At 41.6% G+C, this 19,743-nt stretch overlaps 1 protein-coding gene across 1 annotated transcript in view; it reads right to left on the bottom strand.

Annotated features, from left to right (window-relative positions):
• Positions 1-19,743, bottom strand: part of IQGAP1 (IQ motif containing GTPase activating protein 1) — a 104,646-nt gene that overhangs the window by 60,337 nt on the left and 24,566 nt on the right. Inside the window, exons 3-5 of the mRNA XM_025893120.2 lie at positions 9,267-9,423; positions 7,347-7,424; positions 3,046-3,122 (exon numbers count right to left, since the gene is read on the bottom strand). Coding sequence (XP_025748905.1) covers positions 3,046-3,122; positions 7,347-7,424; positions 9,267-9,423 — 312 coding nt within the window. The remainder of the gene's footprint in view (positions 1-3,045; positions 3,123-7,346; positions 7,425-9,266; positions 9,424-19,743) is intronic.

Genomic DNA, 19,743 nt, shown 5'->3' with positions numbered 1-19,743 from the left:
AAGAAAGAAAGAAAGAAAGAAAGAAAGAAAGAAAGAAAGAAAGAAAAGAAAAGAAAAGAAAAAGACAGGCAGGCAGGCAGAAAACAGGGAGATAATGTTTTTCTGTCACTGCAAATCCAAAAGGGAGAAGGGGCCTAACCGCACACAGTGAAGTGAGGAGCCTGCCTGGAACACTGTTGTACTACACGGTTGAAGAGGAGGCCCCAAGCAGGTATAAACTGCCTACATATCAACGGCTGCCAACGCTTCAGGAAAAACACTCCAGGGAGGAAAGAAATCATAAATCACCAACCAGAACACATTGCTCTGTATATAATTTCTAAGCCCAGGCTGCACATTGAAGAGAAATGAGTAACAATAGCAGACTTCCTCCCTTTCCGATTCTGAGAAAGGCACAGTTAATTCTTCATCTCCAATTCAGAGACTTTGGGGACCTGGGGGCCTGGGGACCTGGGAGCCAGGTGACGCTGCAGAGAGCCATGGCTGCAGATTGCTCAGAGAGGAGTTCCACCGGCTTGGCCCCTTGCTGGCCAAGATCAGATACCCACTGTAGGTACAACCTTCACAAGGTTATCAACACAGACAGACCTCACTGTTAACTGAGCCAATCACAATACTCAGAATTAATCTGATTTTGGCTCAGACACATACATTTGAAATTGCTACAATCTGAACATTCCCCTGGATGCCACCCATTGCTAAATATTTTTGAAAAATTCTTATGTTACTCTTGTTTGTCCAACGTTATGCCATGTACCTTGGAGGGAAGGAAAAGAAATGTAAGGCATGACCGCTGTCCCTAAGAGGCTAATAATGTAATAGAAAGACCGTAAACATATGAAAGAAACAACAGAACTAAGAAACAAAGAAATGCAGGAGTTTAGACAAAGGAATGGGCGGGAGTCACTGGAAATCACAAAACCTCACCAAGAAGGTGGGAACTGAATTAAAACTTGACTGGATATGCGGAGACAAACATGAAGAGTCATCTGATAAAAGAAAGCACCATTTCCTTCTTTCATTTATAGGGCAGAAAATATCCCCGAGCTAGAGAAGGAGAAGGAAGATTTGTTACAATGTATGATTTTGACACAAACATTTACTGACTACCTACTATAGCGAGGCATCTCAGCACTAGAGACACAAAGATAAAGAGTCAGAGAAATCGGTCTTGCCTCCAAGGAATCCACAGAAAGCAAGCAACAAGAACAAATAACCCAAGTAGGATGTAAAAACCCTATACTTGGAGTAAGAGGTATGCAAATACTAGAAGAGCACAAAGATGGGAAAGGAGCTAATTCTGTCTGAGGGAGAAAAAGTAAAAGAAGGCGTCCACGAACATGGCGTTCCACAGTAGCGGCTGGAGAAGAATGTGGGTTAAACTAGGGGGTAAAAGGGCGTTCAGGCAAGAATGAACCAAAGGCAGACGAGTGTGGCTGTGCACACTAGTCCTCAGCTACATTTTTTCTTTTGTGGGTTTCACACGGGTTCCAGGGATCTAAGGGTCTGGCACATTTTCTATTAAACTGGAGACAACAAGGGTTTTCACAGGTCAATATGATAAATACATTCATATATATAATTAACATGTATTAAGCATACATACAGGATGCCTTATAAAATGGGCAGCCCGGCAAAGAAACCCCATCAGCATGTCCTGCTCACTTCTACCACCTTCTCGTCTAGCCCTGTGGACATCAGGCAAATTTGTACCACTCCGCTGTGGTGCTATCATATCCACTGAACCCCACCCTCCCCTCCACACAGATCCTCTTTCTTCCAATACAGTACTTCGCTGATTCTAAGAGCCAAGGGACTAAAATTAAGCCATCTTCAAAATTTACTACGAAATTATGAAAAAATTATACTTTGTTTCAGTTCTTATTTTTATCTTATTTGTTTGGCATAAACATTACTTAACAAACAACTAACTGGCTTGGTGAGGACCTAGAAAACGAAATAAAGTAAAAATCAACCATTTGATAGTTGAAGGCATTATTTGAAGATGTTGATAAAATTTAATTATACTACTACAGTATTAAGACATAGTGAGCGTATTCTGTAATTCAGCTACTGGCTTGTGACAAAACAGTAAACAGTGAAAGTTTTGAAATGTACATACTTTTTTGTAATTGTTAAGAGATTTTAATTAAAAAGGAAGAAACTACATCCCAGCTGAAATGCAGAGTTCACAGAAATACTAGATCAACAATGAAAGACTATACTGTTTTCAGAGCCAAATTATCTGCTATTATGGGGATAAATAAATCCCTTCTCCCTACTCCCTAGATAAACACAGCCACTTCTCACCATTTTGTTAAGACAACAGTATCCTATTCTATTTGGAAATCCTGAAGCTAATGCAAAAACTTTCTTCTTACACCATGGACAAAAGGCTATGCATTCAATTTCGAGGCTATTCCTAAACTGCCTTTTTTTTAATTGCGATAAAATTGACATATAACATATTAGTTTCAGGTGTACAACATAATGATTTAATATATGTATGTATTGCAAAATGGTCACCTCAATAACGTCTAACATCCATCACCACACAGAGTTATCCATTTTTTTCTTGTGCTAAGAAATTTTTTTAAAAGGTATATTTATTTAATTTAGAGAGAGAGAGAGAGTGCTCAAGCAGGGTGGGGGGAGGAACAGAGGGAGAGAGAGAGAGAGAGAGGAAGCAGACTCCCCCGAGTGGGGAGCTTGATGCAGGGCTTGATCCCAGGACCCTGAGATCACGACCTGAGCTGAAACCAAGAATTGGATGCTGAACCAACTGAGCCACCCAGGCACCCCATGCTGGGAACTTTTAATATCTACTCTCTTAGCAACTTTCAAGCCTACACCACACCATTATTAACTAAAATCCCCATGCAGTACGTTACACCCCCAGGACTTAGTTATTTTATAGCTGGATGTCTGTAATTTTTGGCCCCCTTTACCCATTTCACCCACCCCTAAGTCCCCACCTCTGGCAATTTAGCAATCTGTTCTCTGTGTCTATATACACTATTTATTTTACCAAGAAAATCTGATTACCTGAGTGCATGGATACAGTAGATACATCTTGGCATGTTCTTTCTATCATAGATATCTGTAGTTTCTGGGTAAAAAATCTAAGGAGGAATAAAAGAAGCAGAGTAAGGTATCCATCCACTGGATCATTCACCAATCACCAATTATACAAATAAAACAATTAGAAAACATTATTGGCATTCAGCAAGTAACTTCATTAGGGGCAACAGACAATTCATCTTAAGTAATGCAAGGAATAAAATGCTATAAAACAGAATAAAAAGCACGAATTGGAAAAGCAGGTATGTGAAAGTGATTTGCTTACTGTACTCAGACATGGGTGGATGATACCCGGCTCTCGTGCAATTTAAATCATTGGCAAATGTAGGAAGCTGTGAAGGACTGCAATCTGCCCAGTTACTGTCTACCATGACTAGATTCAGAAATAACTCAACAATGAACATTTACTTAGGTGCTTTGGGTTGTGTGAACTACTACATTTAAACATTGAAAAAAAGCTACAAAATACTAAAATGTGTTATATGCAGGGACACCTGGCTGGCTCAGTTGCCAGAGTGTGCAACTCGATCTCCAGGTTGTGAGTCTGAGCCCCACACTGGATATACAGATTACTTAAAAATAAAATCTTTTAAAGAACTATGTTACATGCTTGGGAGAAGAGAAAAGATACACAGATGAAGTACCTGAAATAGAGGACATGTGCGGGAATGTGGAAGACCGGTGGTTCTCCTGGGTAGCACTTGCCACAAATAATCAATTACTTGTGTGTTATCTGTTTGACCACATGCTACATGAAGGCAGGGGCCAGGTTTATGCAGTTCACTGCCATATCTTCAAAGGCAAGCCCAGAGCCAAGGTCATGGAAGGGGCTCTACATTTAATGAATTAATGAATGAGGTTGAATAGGAGCATAGTAGGTTTAGACTGGGTATAATCTTGAATTTCAAAATCTATCTTCATGGTGATGTGGCACCATACAATTCATTCTATAATTTAGGGGGAAAGAAGGTGATAGTGGTCTGGGGAAGTGAAAGACTGAATTTTGAGGCTGTCAGAAGAATCTGGATGAGCAGTGAAAGGCAGTAGGAAGAGTGCTGTAGCACCGTGTGCCTGTTAGAGCCCGAACTGCCCCCCTCGAGAGATGGAATGTACCAGAATCGTCTTTTTTGGTAATTTTTCAAACTCTGCATGCTCAAATTCCAAGATGGAGATGCCATCATCTCCTGAAAGGTAAAGGTCACAGTCGCATTGAGCCACCCTTCCCGAAAACAGTACAGAATACATTTTAGAAAGTAAAAGAAAAATATGGTTGGGTAGGGTAGGATGCAATCAGATTATGAGGACCTCGAAAGTCAGACAAGTTTTGAACTTGACATGCAGGCCCCAGAGAAGTCCTAGCTCTGGAGCCAAGGATAAAAACAGAGCTCAGGAAGATCTGACTGGAGACAGGACACAGGGTACATTGAATTGTGGAGAAACTGAAACTAAGGAGGTAGTGTGATAACCTCTTTCAATAGATAAAAGAAACATTTCAAATACATGAGGAAGGCTTAGGGCATAACTACATTTAGGAGTTCAAGGTAACCTCAAGAGTCTGAGACGGGATGACTGGGGAAGTGAGGAGAGGCTACCATTTAGTATAGAGGAAGGGAGGTTCACTTGGGGGAAAAGGAAGGTTTACTTTCAGATAGGAGGAATTCTAGCTAATAGAAAACTATCCAAGAAGAGTCCAGCAGCCATGCGAAGACAATGTGTTTATCTTATAGCAGTCTTCAAAATAACTGAAACCATGAGAACAAAAATGTAGTTAAATAAGAACTGCATCTTAAGGAACCCCCACCACTAGGATTATGGGAGGTAGAACACTTGAGGAAGATGGAGGAGTAGTTGAGCAGATTGAAAACGATTTAAAAATCAAAGTCAAGGGGTGTGTGGCTGGCTCAGTCGGGAGAGCATGTGACTCTTGATCTTTGGGTTGTGAGTTTGAGCCCCACACTGGGTGTAGAGATTACTTAAAAAAATAAAATCTTGGGCGCCTGGGTGGCTCAGTCGTTAAGCGTCTGCCTTTGGCTCAGGTCATGATCCCAGGGTCCTGGGATCGAGTCCCACATCGGGCTCCCTGCTCAGCGGGAAGCCTGCTTCTCCCTCTCCCACTCCCCCTGCTTGTGTTCCTGCTCTGTCTCTCTCTCTGTCAAATAAATAAATAAAATCTTTAAAAAAATAAATTAAATTAAATAAAATCTTAAAAAAAAAGTCAAAGTCAAAATCACAAAATATTTCCTGGAAGAGGTGGCCAACAGGACCAATTATAATAAAAAGACAAAAGGGAGAAGAACCAAAAACTTACCACATTAAGTTTCTATAATTAGCCTATATGTACCATATTAAAATATTAGGGAAGACATCCCTGTGAACACTATATTTGTATGGTCAATTATATATCCTACATTATATTATGGGTAACAATTTTTAGGCTAAGTATCTTTAGTCCACAGTACTCAAGTCTTCTGGACCTAAATCATGTAGGGTGGACATTTCAAGGCTGATAACCATGATAGCCCTATTGTCCCTGAAAGCCTTTAGGGGAAGTCTATGTTTGTTGCAGTTGTGGTCCAGGATAATATACTACCATTAGTAAACAAGAAAAGTAGTAAAATTAAATCATTAAAAAAAACATTTTGAAGTAACAACACTACTAGTAATAGCACATATTAACAAAGCTCTTAGTACCATTTAAAAGAGGTTAAATCATCATTGCCCATCAGGCTTACTACGTAAGAAACAGGTACAAGAAGATACAGGTGCACAGAAAGGCCAAGTAGGTGTAAGAACTTGACACACTGCATTTCCTGACATGTCTGGGCCTAATTCTCAAACCTACCAGTGTGAGGAAGAGAGCTTCAGCACTTTGCTCTGAAAAAAAGAGGACAAAGGCTAGTCTTCTGCAGACTTGGCTCTGGATTTAACTCAATTCAAAACAAAGAACTGCAAAACTGAGCTCGGCACTTATGCCAAATACCAAATGTTCACCTCCCAGTGATTCTAGCCATTTTCTGATCCTCCCCAACTCACTTTTTTCAATCTTTCTTTGGTTACAAAAATGCAGACTCTACAGGAAATTATAAAATAAAAAAAAAAACCTGCCCCTTAATCCCATCACACAAAAATGAAAACTATTATCTCCTTACAGACTTTTCCCAAGAATACTCACTTTTACATAAAAATAGCGCTCTCATCTTAGCCAGAACACAAACTCTTATAACCTTAGCCTGTTTGGGTTTTTCCCCCCACTTAACCCCTCACAAACAACTTCATTTGTCAATACAGATTAGTATCACCCTTTCTAGTGGCCATACTAGTGTTTGACTGGCTGCAGCACAGTTAATGCCCCCACTGAAGGAACATGTGGTTGCTATCAATTTCTTCTATTCGAAGCAATGCTGAAATTTTCGGGCTTGTCTGATTTGGGGGGCGGGATAAATTCCTAGAGGTAGAATTCCTAAGTCAAAGGATATGGAAAACAAACAAAATGCCCACGCCTCTAGGAGTTGACAATATAGCATGGCCTTGAGGGTTCAGGATAGAACCGGGCCGGGGTGGCGGGGGGGGGGGGGGGGGTTTGGGCTGCGGAGGCTAGAGATGGCAATTTCACTAAGAGTGGTGCTAAATAAAATAAACTCCTAAGCAGAACACTGGAGGATACACACTCACTCCAAACCCACTTAACTGTACTCATGCAGGTTCTGCATACCAATTGTACCCCAAGAAAGACATTTTAAAGAACAGAGACTACAGCCGTCACCAAAACAAGATATGAGAAGTAACTGCCATCATATTGCCTCTACAATTTGAAACATAAAATAATAGCCCATCATGCTCTCTTACAGATAGAGGAGTATTCTGCAGCTGGAAAATGACACTTTTAAAATATTTCCTAAAGTCAAATTTTAATGTAACAACTTTGTGAATAAATAAAATAAAAACACTGACTTGTATACTTTAAAAAGGTGGATTTCATGGCATGTGAATTTTAATGTAAGTCTACAATTTGATGTAGTAAAAGTCAATGACATCATAGGGAATTTCTCTAGGGTGAGGTGAAGCAGGGAAAAAGAGAAAGAACAAAACTATTCCCTAAAACAAACAGAAGAAAGAGATCCTTTAGTACTTAAAAAAAAAAAAGAAAAGAAAAGAAAAGAAAATCATCAAAGATTCAGTTGAGAATAATTTTACAGGCAGAATGAGAACTATGTGCCAAAATAGAGCCTAATCTAAGCAAGAACTCTGAATATCACGTAGGTTACCTTAGGCAATCCAATCTCATCCATGGCATTCAACCACTGAATCACATTATCAGTATGTCTAAAGTGCAGGCCAGTTGCCTAGAACAAATAAGAGACAATTAGGCACTGTTGGCAATACTGAAGCAAATACTAAAGACTCTCTTTGCAAAAGGTTCCTTACAAGACTTTGCAAGATCCCCTTAAACTGAAGGTCTATAGCATTATGTTCACATTCCAATCCTAAAAAGCCGAATCCACATCTCAGCTCCCTTCACTTGAGAACCATCTGGAGAATCTTCCTGTATAATGTGCTCTACAGAACACGGTCTTTGTAATTCAATTATCCTGGATTCAATCCCTGGCTTGGCCATCTACTGGTGACACTGAGCAAGTCGCTTCACCTCTTTGAGCTTCGTCATCTCGAACACCTACTCTACATGTTTGTTGTAAAGATGAAATGGGAAAATGTATGTAAAACACTCAGGGTGGTATCTGGCATGTAGAAAATACAAACTGACATATACCATTAAATATATTAATCAGGGTTTTCATACTACACACACAAATATCCCCCTCTAAACCTAGGTCTGTTATTTTACAGAAAGATTTACTCTCCGGAGGGGAAGAGGGGCAGGACTAATGTTTCTATTGCCACACAGTCTCGACTCCTGTTTTAAATGTGTTGTTGCTCGGGGCACGTGGGTGGCTCAGTCAGCTGAGCATCTGACTCTAGGTTCTGGCTCAGATCATGACCCAGGGTCATGGGATCCAGCCCTGCACTGGGCTCCGTGCTCAGTTGGGAGTCTGCTTAAGATTCTCTCCCTCTGCCCTTCCCCCTGCTCATGCTAGCTCTCTCTCTCTAAAAATAAATAAATCTTTTTAAATGAATGAATGAATGGCTTGCTGCTCTGTCCCATATTGTACAGCGCTCCACAGAACAGCTCCAGAATTCTCTTCAGAAAAGGAAAGTTTTGGGGCGCCTGGGTGGCTCAGTCGTTAAGCACCTGCCTTCGGCTCAGGTCATGATCCCAAGGTCCTGGGATCGAGTCCTGCATTGGGCTCCCTGCTCAGCGGGAAGCCTGCTTCTCCTGCTCCCACTCCCCCTGCTTGTGTTCCCTTTCTCCCTGTGTCTCTCTGTCAAATAAATAAATAAAATCTTTAAAAAAATAAAATAAAAAAAGAAGGAAAAGTTTCTCTTTGGGATGTTAATTTTGGTGGAGGACCTACATCTTCCTGGTTGTCCTTTGACTATAAACATAAAACTTAAAAACCTCTTTTGATTCTGTCTTCATCCTTAGCTCATTCCAAGTTCTGGCCCAACTCCTACAGTCAACACGCTCACATCTACTCTTGGTTTTACAAGCTTCCACTATCTTTTACGCTCATCCTTTTCCAAATAGCTGCTCACAGGAAAGCTCCCCCACAACAGATTCCGGTCCTTGTCAACATCCCAACTTCATTTTTCTTTTTAAGGGCCCTGGGCCACAAGAATCAAAGCCTCTCACTTCCCTCAATTTCCTGAAATTGGATTGCTTTCCCAATTTACCTCGAATTTTAGTATCACAGAGGGACCTTTTTTCCCCACTAAAGTTGCATTGCTACTGCTTTCAATTTGCCAACGCATCTCAGTGCTTGGTTAAAATTAAAGTTGTAATTTCCCCCTAGTTACTTCCTCTACCTTCTAAGAAATAAAACAAAATCATCAAGGACCGTGAAGACTTCTAGACATACACCATCATAAGTATTGTATCCAAAATGCAGACAGCCACCTTTTACTACTATACTTGACTCTGCACTACCTTCTCCACTCTACCACGTGTTTTATTTTGATGAACAAACACACTCATACATATTTCTCAATAACTCTGGTACAGGATAAAGTCCACTAACCTTCTCTTTTAAGTTTATGGAAATTTAAGCCCCAAGCAAGGAAGGCCTCACCTTGTATCTGGTCTGCTCTCGATCGTAAATTTTCTTCAAGGACACCACTTTAGGTGAGAAGAAGTTTCCCAGTTTGGCGAGGTAGACCCCATTCCTCAGCCCCTCCTCCAGCTCTGTGGTGGGAGGCAGGTCTTCACCAAGGCATGCTTCCATCCACCTGCACAAAAGCAGAGAGGACAGGAGAAGAGAGGGAAGGTCAGATCCCCTCCTTAAGAGATTTTGAGCCTCGTTTCTATTCTCCTTGCAGGAGTTTAAGTTCCACGTAAGCGACACTCTTAAGACCCAATTTCACACACACCCTTGTCCTGACCCAGTCAGATCTCAGAAGTGGGGAACTTAGGAAAACTCCTGAGCGTCAAGGCCACCTTCTTCTCTACCCTGCTTTCCTCCCCTGCGGCGGCAGAACCAGCTGGCTCCCCACCCCCACCTGCCCAGAAACCCCGGGCCCTAACCCTAAGTTACTCCTGCAGAGAAACCCTAAGAAAAGCCATGTGTAGCTGAAGCCAGCACTTCAAACTGTTCAAAAATGTAAATGTATGTTCTCTTCCAGTTTCAGAATCCACAAAGAATTTCTAGGTTCAGATTTTAAGGCTGTTTGGGGATTACACAAATAGTCAATTATCTCAGCTAAAACAGGGAAGGAAATGCCAATGGAAGCAGTAAGAATGAATGGGTGTTTTTCAGAGGTGGGGGAGGAGGTTGTAAAGGGGAAAAGAAAACTGTATTTTCCCCCAGAACAGAGGCCCAAGATAAAACAACACACATCTGCGTATATTTTCTACCAACAGAAATTTAGGTAACTAAAAATCATTTAAGGCGATTTTTTTTAATTTGAGAGAAAGCAAGAGCGGGGGGTGGGGGGCAGACTCCCTGCTGAGCAGAGAGCCTGATGCGGGGCTCGAACCCAGGACCCTGGGATCATGACCTGAGCTGAAAGCAGATGCTTAACTTAATGAGCCACCCAGGCGCCCCGTATGCATTTTTATGTAATTCTTGTATTTATAAATTGCTTGAAGGATATACAGCAGACCTTAGATTTATGATATTTCTAGAAATTGTTACTTTTATAATTCAGAATAGATTTTCTTGTATTAATTCTAACTTTCCAAACTGAGATTACTGCTCAGAATTTTTACAACACAGTATAAGGAAAAGGAACAATTTCCCTGTGTTTCTCAAGTTGTATAAATAGTCATAGTATGTATTTAAATAAATACTGGCTGGGTGTATGCATGGGCCAGAGAATTTTCTGATTGTTCCCTATACCCGATGACAGTAAGTTTTTACCTCTGGCTTTTCTTTCAGGTCATAGAACTTAAATGATCACGGGGGGCGCGGGGGGGACAACAAATGAGTTTTCCAGAAGAGTTGCCATAGTAGTTAAATTAGAAACCAAATGGTAAGAGCTATAAAATCCAAACCTCTGCAAGAGCCCAAAGACCAGAAGGGCAATGTGGAAAGGAATGTAGGTCGTTGGTATGGAAAACAGTTGTAGTCCAAGGATATATCTTCTATAATCAGCCCTCCAATATTTTATTGCTAAAAAGGATATGGCAAACAGCTCCTGGAAACCCCAGCTCTCAGGGGACAGTCTAACTTGTGTTCTCATTAACAGAAACAAACCTAGAACAACTGCAGTCTAAGCCAAAAACAGCCCTTTACCATGTAATGAGGGAAAAAATTACTTATTTTCTCCTCAAAATAAGGTAAACATATAGGGAAGACTGTGGATAAACAGCACAGTGCACGCTTTTGCCTTGAATCAGAGCTAGTTACCAAAGGCATTTCGGTTCTCCTCTGAGATCATTACATCAAAATCAAAGTAAAAGGAGGGACCGTGGGGTGACATCTCCCACAAGCCTTTATCCACGCCTTCTCTAGGCAAACTGCTGTAAAACAGTCCTGATTAACAGCTAGACTTAGAAGGTTTGTATAGTGGAATAGAGTACCTTGCCATCACAGAAATGTCAGGCCAGAAGAAGAGCCAATTGTGATCTGATGAAAAGGGGTAAGGGGGAGCTAGAATAAATAGGCAAAATACAGAAGTGTCTTTCAGCTGCCCCAAGCCCCAAAACTGCCCTCCAAATTACCACACACGGGGTGGTGACCTCTGTCTCACAACAGAGTATCACCTGGTTCATTTTTAAGAATAAGTTAAAAAAAATAAAACAAAATAAGTTAAATCAGGACCAAATTGCTTTGAAAAATTAAGAGTACTAAGTAGGGTGCTATGTTACTCTAATTTTTAATATTAGCAGAAGTCTAGATTCTACTATAATCCCAAGAAGATACAACAAACCCTCCTTTCTGTCCGCTACAGCCCATCTGAGATTCCCCCTCTGACACTAAACCACAGAATCACAAGATGATAGCCAGGAACTTAAAGCACTTCTAGGGCAAATCCCTTTGGTGTTTTGTTTTGTTTTTTTTAATAATAATAATAATATGTATTCATTAGAGAAAATTATTAGACACTTCTCAATATTTTATGAATATTTTCCATGTTATTATATAATTTCTGAAGACTAAGTTACACAAAAATTCTACCAAGTGCTTAACTGGTCACCTATGTTGGACTCATGTCACTTCCAAATAGTTTCAACTATTAAGTAACACCGCAAGGAACATCTTTGTGCACAATGTTCTGCTGTGTTTAGAATTAATTCCTAAGGAAAGGACCTTAGAAGTCTAACTCCAAAATAAAAAAATTATAAACATTAAAGAAACTTTTTTTGTTCAAAAGTTTACCCAAAGGCTATACCTACTTGTACAACTCCCTCATTTTACAAGTATAAGGTCTATCTATCCTAGGTCAACTACTAGCGAGTGGCAAAGGCAGAATAACAGGACCCTGATTCCCAGTTAAGAATCCTCTTCACTAGACCACTGTTGCTCTTACCACGTCACTCCAAAAACCTAACAGGGCTGAGCCCCACAGGGTGGAATAAACAAGGCCAAGTGTCAGATATCCCATACAGGAAAAAGTCTAGTATCTCTCCACATTCTGTCCACTAAATAGGGTTTTAAGTATTTTAGTTTAACTTTAAGTCCACACTGATTTTCAACTCAGACACAAAACTTCCTTATAAAACATAAGCATTTAATTTAGCTTTATAAATATGTATTTTTTTAAGATTTTATTTCTAAGTATTCTTTATAACCAATGTGGGGCTGAAACTTACAACCCCGAGATCAAGTCACATGCTCTCCACCAAGTGAGCCAGCCAGGTGTCCCTTGCTTTATAAATACATTTTTAAATAAATCTATGCACAGATCCCTACCTTACACCATTCACAAAAATCAACTCAAAATGGATTACACTTGAAGGGAAAGATGTGGGGAAAAGAGAACTAGTGTGCACTACTGGTGGGAGTGTAAACTGGCGTAGCCAGGAAGGAGAAATGTGGAGGCTCCTTAAAAAATTAAAAATAGGACTGCATATGATCCAACAATCCCAATTCTGGGTGTACAGTCAGAGGAAATGAAAGCAGGCTGTCAAAGAGGTATCTGCACTCCCATGTTCACTGCAGCATTATTCACAGTCGTCAAGACAAGGAAACAAGAGAAGTGCCCAACCACAGATGAATGGATACAGAAGATGTGACGCGCACACACTGGCCTAGCATTCAGCCATGAGAAAGAAGGAAATCTTGCCATCTGTGACAACAGAGATGAACCCGTGGGCATTATATTGGGTATAATGCTTATATATAATATATAACTGCTTATACATAAAATCTAAAAAAAAAAAATCTCATAGAAACACAGTCGAAAAGTAGTTGCCACGGGGTAAGGGGTAAAGGAAATAGGGAGAGGTTGGCAAAAGGGTACACATTTTCAGCCGTAAGAGGATAAGGTCTGGGGCAATGGGTGACTCAGATGGTTAAGCGTCTGCCTTCGGCTCAGGTCATGATCCCAGGGTCCTGGGATTGAGTCCCACATCAGGCTCCCTGCTCAGTGGGGAGCCCACTTCTCCCTCTGCCTCTGATGCTCCCCCTGCTTGTGCTCCCTGGCTCTATCTATCAAATAAATAAATAAAATCTTAAAAAAAAAAAAAAAAAAAGAGGGTAAGGTCTGAGGCTCTAATGTAAAACATGGTGACTGTTGTTGATCACCATGTTTGTGTAACTGAAATTTGCCAAGAGAGTAAGAACTTGAATGTTCTCAAAAAACAAAACAAAACCTAAACCTTTCATAACGTATACATATAACAAATTACCACAATGTACACTTTATTTTTTTTGTACACTTTAAATACCCTACAATTTTATATGTTAATTATACCACAATAAAGCTAAAATTAAAAAGTAAATAAACCTAGGGCGCCTGGCTGGCTCAGTTGGTTAAGCATCTGACTTAGACTCAGGTCATGATCCCAGGGTCCTGGGATGGAGCCCCAAGTGGTCGGGCTTCCTGCTCAGCAGGGAGTCTGCTTCTCCCTCCGCCCCTCCCCCAGCTCGTGCTCTCTCTCATTCACTCATTCTCTGTCTCTCAAATAAATAAATAAAATCTTAAAAAAAAAAAGTAAATAAACCTACGTATGAAAGAAAAATCAATGGCCAACACAACTTTCTGCCAAGTCTTATATGTTCAGCACTCTAATCACAGAATCCCTCGGGTGGAAAGCTCACTAAAGATCTCCTCTACCCTAACTCCTCCACTCCCTCCAACTCCCACCCACTCCCCCACTTTCGTGACTGAATGTTTTCAAATCCTCTCAGCCAAATCATGCCATAGGCTGAGCCTGAGCACTGCTGCTGACGTGGAACCAAACATTCAAGTTAACTCATTTCATTTCTGGATTCTAGCAGCCAGAAGTTTTTATTAAGCCAGCACCAGTTCCCCTTTGGCACCCTAAGCTGCCTTGTGGAGCAAGACAACATATGGAATGAAAAATATAATGTGGCTGTGATGAGCACTGGGTGTTATATGCAACTGATGAATAACTGAACTCCATGTCTGAAACTAATGATGCACTATATTGAATTTAAATTAAAAAAAATTGTGTGTGTGTGTGTATACACACATGGCCTGCGCTGGCCAGGGACTTTAAGAGACCTGGATTTAGGGGCGCCTGGGTGGCTCAGTTGGTTGGGCATCCAACCCTTGGTTTTTACTCAGTCGTGATCTCAGGGTCTGGGGATTAAGCCCCACGCTGGGCTCCCCGCTCAGCGGAGAGTCTGCTTGTCTCCTCTCTGCCCCTTCCCCTCCTCGCTCACTTTCTCTCTCTTAATATAAATAAATAAATCTTTTAAAAAATAAAATTAAAAAAGAGACCTGGATTTATAACCTGTCCCTTATCAAGACAGTCACTTAACCAGTTTCTTCATTTGTTAAAAGCGAGTAACAATGCTTTCCAGGTAGGTCTGTTGCTGAAGGTGAAATAAGATTGGTCAGCTCAGTCTGTGGAGCGGCCGACTCTTGATTTCGGCTCAGGTCGTGATCTCAGGGTCATGGAATTAAGCCCCATGTCAGTTCCATGCTTGCAGCAGAGTCTGCTTGTCCCTCTCTCCTACTCCACGCTCTCACTCTCTCTCAAATAAATCAATAAAATTTAAAAAGGGGGTGGGGTGGCACCTGGCTGGCCCAGTTGGTAGAGCATGTGACATTTGATTTTGGGGTTGTGAGTTTGAGCCCCATGCTGGGTGTAAAGATTACTTAAAATTAAAATCTTGGGACACCTGGGTGACTCAGTCGGTTAAGTGTCTGCCTTCAGCCCAGGTCATGATCCCAGGGTCCTGGGATCGAGTCCTGCATTGGTTCTTTGCTCGGCGGGAAGCCTGCTTCTCCCTCTGTCTGCTGCTCCCCCTGTTTGTGCTTTCTTTCTCTCTCTCTCTCTCTGACAAATAAAATCTTTAAAATAAGATCTTTTAAAAAAAAAAGATTGCATATAAAGCATGGAGCTTGCAGTGTGGGGTGGCTCAGTATGAAAAAAAATCTGTGCTTTTCCTCCTCTCCCCTCAGATGCTGACACCTCTGTAACTGAAATGATTATATTTCCTTCAAGTACTCTTCATAAGAAGGGAGTAATATTAGCACTGACCCGGAAGGATGGGTGTGAGGGTTCCAAGAGATAATTCAAATAAAGCGTTAAGAACAGTGCCTGGAACAGAGCGAGCACTCAGATGTTAGGCAGGACTCCTGGGCCCCCCACACATCACCCTCACTCATCTGTGAACTTTCTCCAACGGAACACCATGTTCCATCCAGGTAAGGTCAACGAGCCTGAAATGGAACAAGACTATCACCTTCTTCATTCTGAAGTACTCCATAACCACGAAGCCTCAGAGTAAATCATTTTTATTACATTTTTCCAATCAACAGTTTTTTTGCAAATTCGTTGCTGCTGAATCCTATCTCTGCAATTCCATATTAAAACCACTACTTGCACTCATCTCCGTATTTCCTCATGTTCAGTTCAGCCCCCTGTCTCTAAGGTCAGCATCTTTGGGAACCCTAATTCTGCTACCCAAAATATTAACTCTCTTCTGGCTCCACATCGTCCACAAATATTAACAGGCTTGAAAAGAATGAAGAGGAGTTTACCAACTGGCCAAGGCAGGGAAGGCCTCCAGGCAAAAGAAATAACCATCCTAGTTGTGGGAGACACAGAAGGATTTTAAGAAGGGAATAACCTGCTGAGATCTGTTTCAGAAAATCACTTTGGCAACATTGTGGGTTTTTTTAATTTTTCTCCCAGTACAAATATTTCTACAAGTACAAATGTTTTAACAGGTAAGTCACTTTTTTAAAAAAGTTCTAGGAGGAGAGCCTGGGTGGCTCAGTCGTTAAGCGTCTGCCTTTGGCTCGGGTCATGATCCCAGGGTCCTGGGATCGAGCCCCGCGTCGGGCTCCCTGCTTGGCGGGAAGCCTGCTTCTCCCTCTCCCACTCCCCCTGCTTGTGTTCCCTCTCTGGCTGTCTTTCTCTCTGTCAGATAAATTAAAAAAATCTTAAAATAAAAAAAAAATTGTTTAAAGTTCTAAGACTATCACACCACATGGTAACGTCAGCACACACTACCTGTGATCAGGACTCTCAGCTGTGGCCACAAATAAAACTCAGTAACAAAAACTCTTACATGTCTTCTATCTCTCACAGAGTTTTGAAGAAAATGGAGAGTAGCGTTCTTAGTCCCTCCTCTCACAACAAGGGAAATAAACTTCCAACATTTTTCTCCTCCTCAAGTTAACACGTTAGAACTGCTTTAGCAAATCTAAGTCACATGAAAATTATCTAAAAAATTTAAAAAGTGGCTTCAGATCTTAAAACACAACTACTAAACATGAAAACAGCAGTATCTAAATAGTTTGTTTTCAGGGCTCCTGGGTGGCTCAGTTAAGTGTCCAACTCTTGATTTCGACTCAGGTCATGATTTTAGAGTTGGGGGAGCAAGCCCCGTGCTGGGCTCCAGGCCCAGCTTAAGATTCTCTCTCTCTCCCTCCCCCATCTATCTCTCCCTCTTAAAAAAATAAAATAAAAATAAATAGCTCATTTTCAATATAAATAACATGAAAAAAGAATCTAACACCACATGGCTGATATAAAGCTAAATACTTTGAATGCACTATCCCACTTGATCCTTGCAAAAACCTCATTAAGTGGTATTATTGTTTTTATTTTAGGGATAAGGAAACCATGGGCTCCCAAAAGTGACCCATCCAAGATTACCCAGCGGGTAAGTGGCTGAGCTCACACCTGAACCCAAGTTGGTGTGATTCTAAAACCCAAACTGTTACAATCTACTGTCTCCTTTAGTAACAATAGCTACCACCTCTGAACACTAACAAAACCTCAAGTTCTGAAGCTGTACTTCCCGAAGCACCCTGCACCACAGTACACAACCTCACCGGCAGACTTTCCTGTATCAAGCACCAAGAGAGAAGCACATTGAACACTGGTGACACTGACACAATTAGTGTGGAAAATGAGCGCTTATATAAAAGTCTGTTTTTAATATAAATACATCACAATTCTTATAAATAATTCTTATCTACCTCTCACATTTAGCCTATTTCTATGGAGCTTTGTTTTATACATTTTAAATCAACTCTTTTTAATTTTAAAGATTTTATTTAGAGAGAGATAGCGAGAGAGCATAAGTGGGGAGGAGAGGGAGAAGCAGGCTCCCCACTGAGCAGGGAGCCTGACCCGGAGCTTAATTCCAGGAGACCTGGGGTTTACTTCCAGGACCCCAGGATCATGACCTGAGTGGAAGGCAGACAATTAACTGAGCCACCCACGCGCCCCTTAAATCAACTTTTTTTTTTTTTTTAAAGATTTTATTTTTGTATTTGACAGAGACACAGGGAGAGAGGAAACACAAGCGGGGCAGTGGGAGAGGGAGAAGCGCAGGCTTCCCGCAGAGCAGGGATCCCGATGTGGGGCTCGTCCTGGGATCACGACCTGAGCCGAAGGCAGACGCCCAACGACTGAGCCACCCAGGCACCCCTTAAATCAACTTTCAAAAAAACACCTATCTACTCTGACAGCTACACATCCATTCAGGACACATTTCTCTCTCTTTTTTTAAGATCTGTTTATTTTATTTTTTATTTAAGATTTTATTTATTTACTTGACAGAGAGAGCACAAGCAGGGGGAGTGGCAGGCAGAGGGAGAGGGAGAGGGAAAGGGAGAAGCAGGCTCTCCACTGAGCAGAGTGCCTGACTTGGGGCTTGATTCCAGGACCCTGGAATCATGACCTGAGCCAAATGCAGATGCTTAACTGACTGAGCCACCCAGGTGCCCCTAAGATTTATTTATTTTAGAGAGAGAGAAAGCGTGGTGGGGGCAGACAGAGAGGGAGAGAGACAATCAAGCAGACTCCTGGGTGAGCTCAGAGCCCAATGCAGAGCTGGATCCTAGGACCCTGAGATCATGACCTGAGCCCAGATCAAGAGTCTGCCACTTAAACCAACTGAGCCACCCAGATGCCCCAGGACACATTTCTAATGGACTACACCATGCAACAGTTATCAGCAGCATGAAATGTGCTAAATGCCTGTTCCCACCTTCAAGGAGATCACCCCCTAGGAACAGAGATGTTTAAACAACTAGCTACAACAGGGGATGATATTTGAACTAGGCTTTTTAAGATAAACTGTTATTTGAAGAGGTGAAAAAATGGGAAAAGGAGAGATTTGAGATAAAGCATAAATGAAGGGCAAAAAGGCACAAAAACAGGAGCACCTGGCTGGTTCAGTTAGTAGAGAATATGACTCTTGATGTCAGGGTTGAAAGTTCAAGGCCCCTGCTGGGTGTAGAAATTACTTTTTTAAAAAAAGAATTAAAAAAAAAAAAGGTATGACAACAAATGGTGTATTTGGGGGATGATCATGAGTCACTGCAGTAGAGAGTAGGTAGAGATGTATCTGGAGCATTAGAATTTTACTTCTCAGGCAGTGGGAACCACCGAAGTTTTTGAACAGAAGAGTGGGTTGGTCAGAGGAATCCTGTAAGGTCTTTGACTAGGGCAATGGAAGGAAGAGAAAGAAAACTGATGAGTAATTACAAGGGAAAAACTGACCCTACTTGACAATTGGTTAGAGAGCTGGCAGTAAGGGCTACAAGGGGCAGCAGACAAGGCTTTCCAGACAACTGGGAAAGGGGGGGGGGGCAGGGAGGCAAAGTTAGCTCCTGACTTCACATCTTGCTACTGACATTGAACACCAAATGGATTAGAGGGGAGCCTGGCTGGTTTGATCAGTGGAGCACGCAACTCTTGATCTCAAGAGTCATGTGTTCAAGCCCCACATTGGGGGAAGAGTTTACTTTAAAAAACTTAGGGGGCTCCTGGGTGGCTCAGCTGGTTGAGCGTCTGCCTTCAGCTCAGGGCATGATGCAGGGGTCCTGGGATTGAGCCCCCATTGGGCTCCCTGCTCTGCGGGCAGCCTGCTTCTCCCTCTGCCTCTGGCTGCCACTCCCCGCTTGTGCTCTCTCTCTCTCTCTCACTCTCGCTCTATCTCAAATAAATAAATAAAATCTTTAAAAATATTTTTTAATTTAAAAAATGGATTAGAGATTTTTTTTTAAGATTTTATTTATTTGACAGAGACACAGCAAGAGAGGGAGCACAAGCAGGGGGAGTGGGAGACGGAGAATCAGGCCTCCCACCGAGCAGGAAGCCCGACGCGGGGCTCGATCCCAAGGACCCTGGGATCATGACCTGAGCCGAAGGCAGACGCTTTTAAAAGAGTAAGATAAAAGGAGGAAAAAATACAGATGAATGGTTGTACAATCCTGAAATGGGAAAAGCCTCTTCAAACAAAATTATGGCAGCAGATATAAAGAAAGAGGGAGGGGAGCCTGGGTGGCTAAGTCAGTTAAGGGACGGACTGTGGATCTCAGCTCAGGGTCCTGAGTTTAAGCCCTGTGGCCCTGTGCTGGGCTCTACAAAAAAAAGGAAATAAATTGGCTACATAAAAAGCACTTATACTTCCATAGGACAATTAAAATACTTTAAAGAAAAGATAAACT

Source organism: Callorhinus ursinus, unplaced genomic scaffold (assembly GCF_003265705.2).
Source record: "Callorhinus ursinus isolate GAN/ISIS: 27379988/994484 unplaced genomic scaffold, GSC_fseal_2.0 scaffold45, whole genome shotgun sequence".
NCBI lineage: Eukaryota > Metazoa > Chordata > Mammalia > Carnivora > Otariidae > Callorhinus > Callorhinus ursinus.
This window is presented reverse-complemented; position numbering and strand designations above follow the sequence as displayed.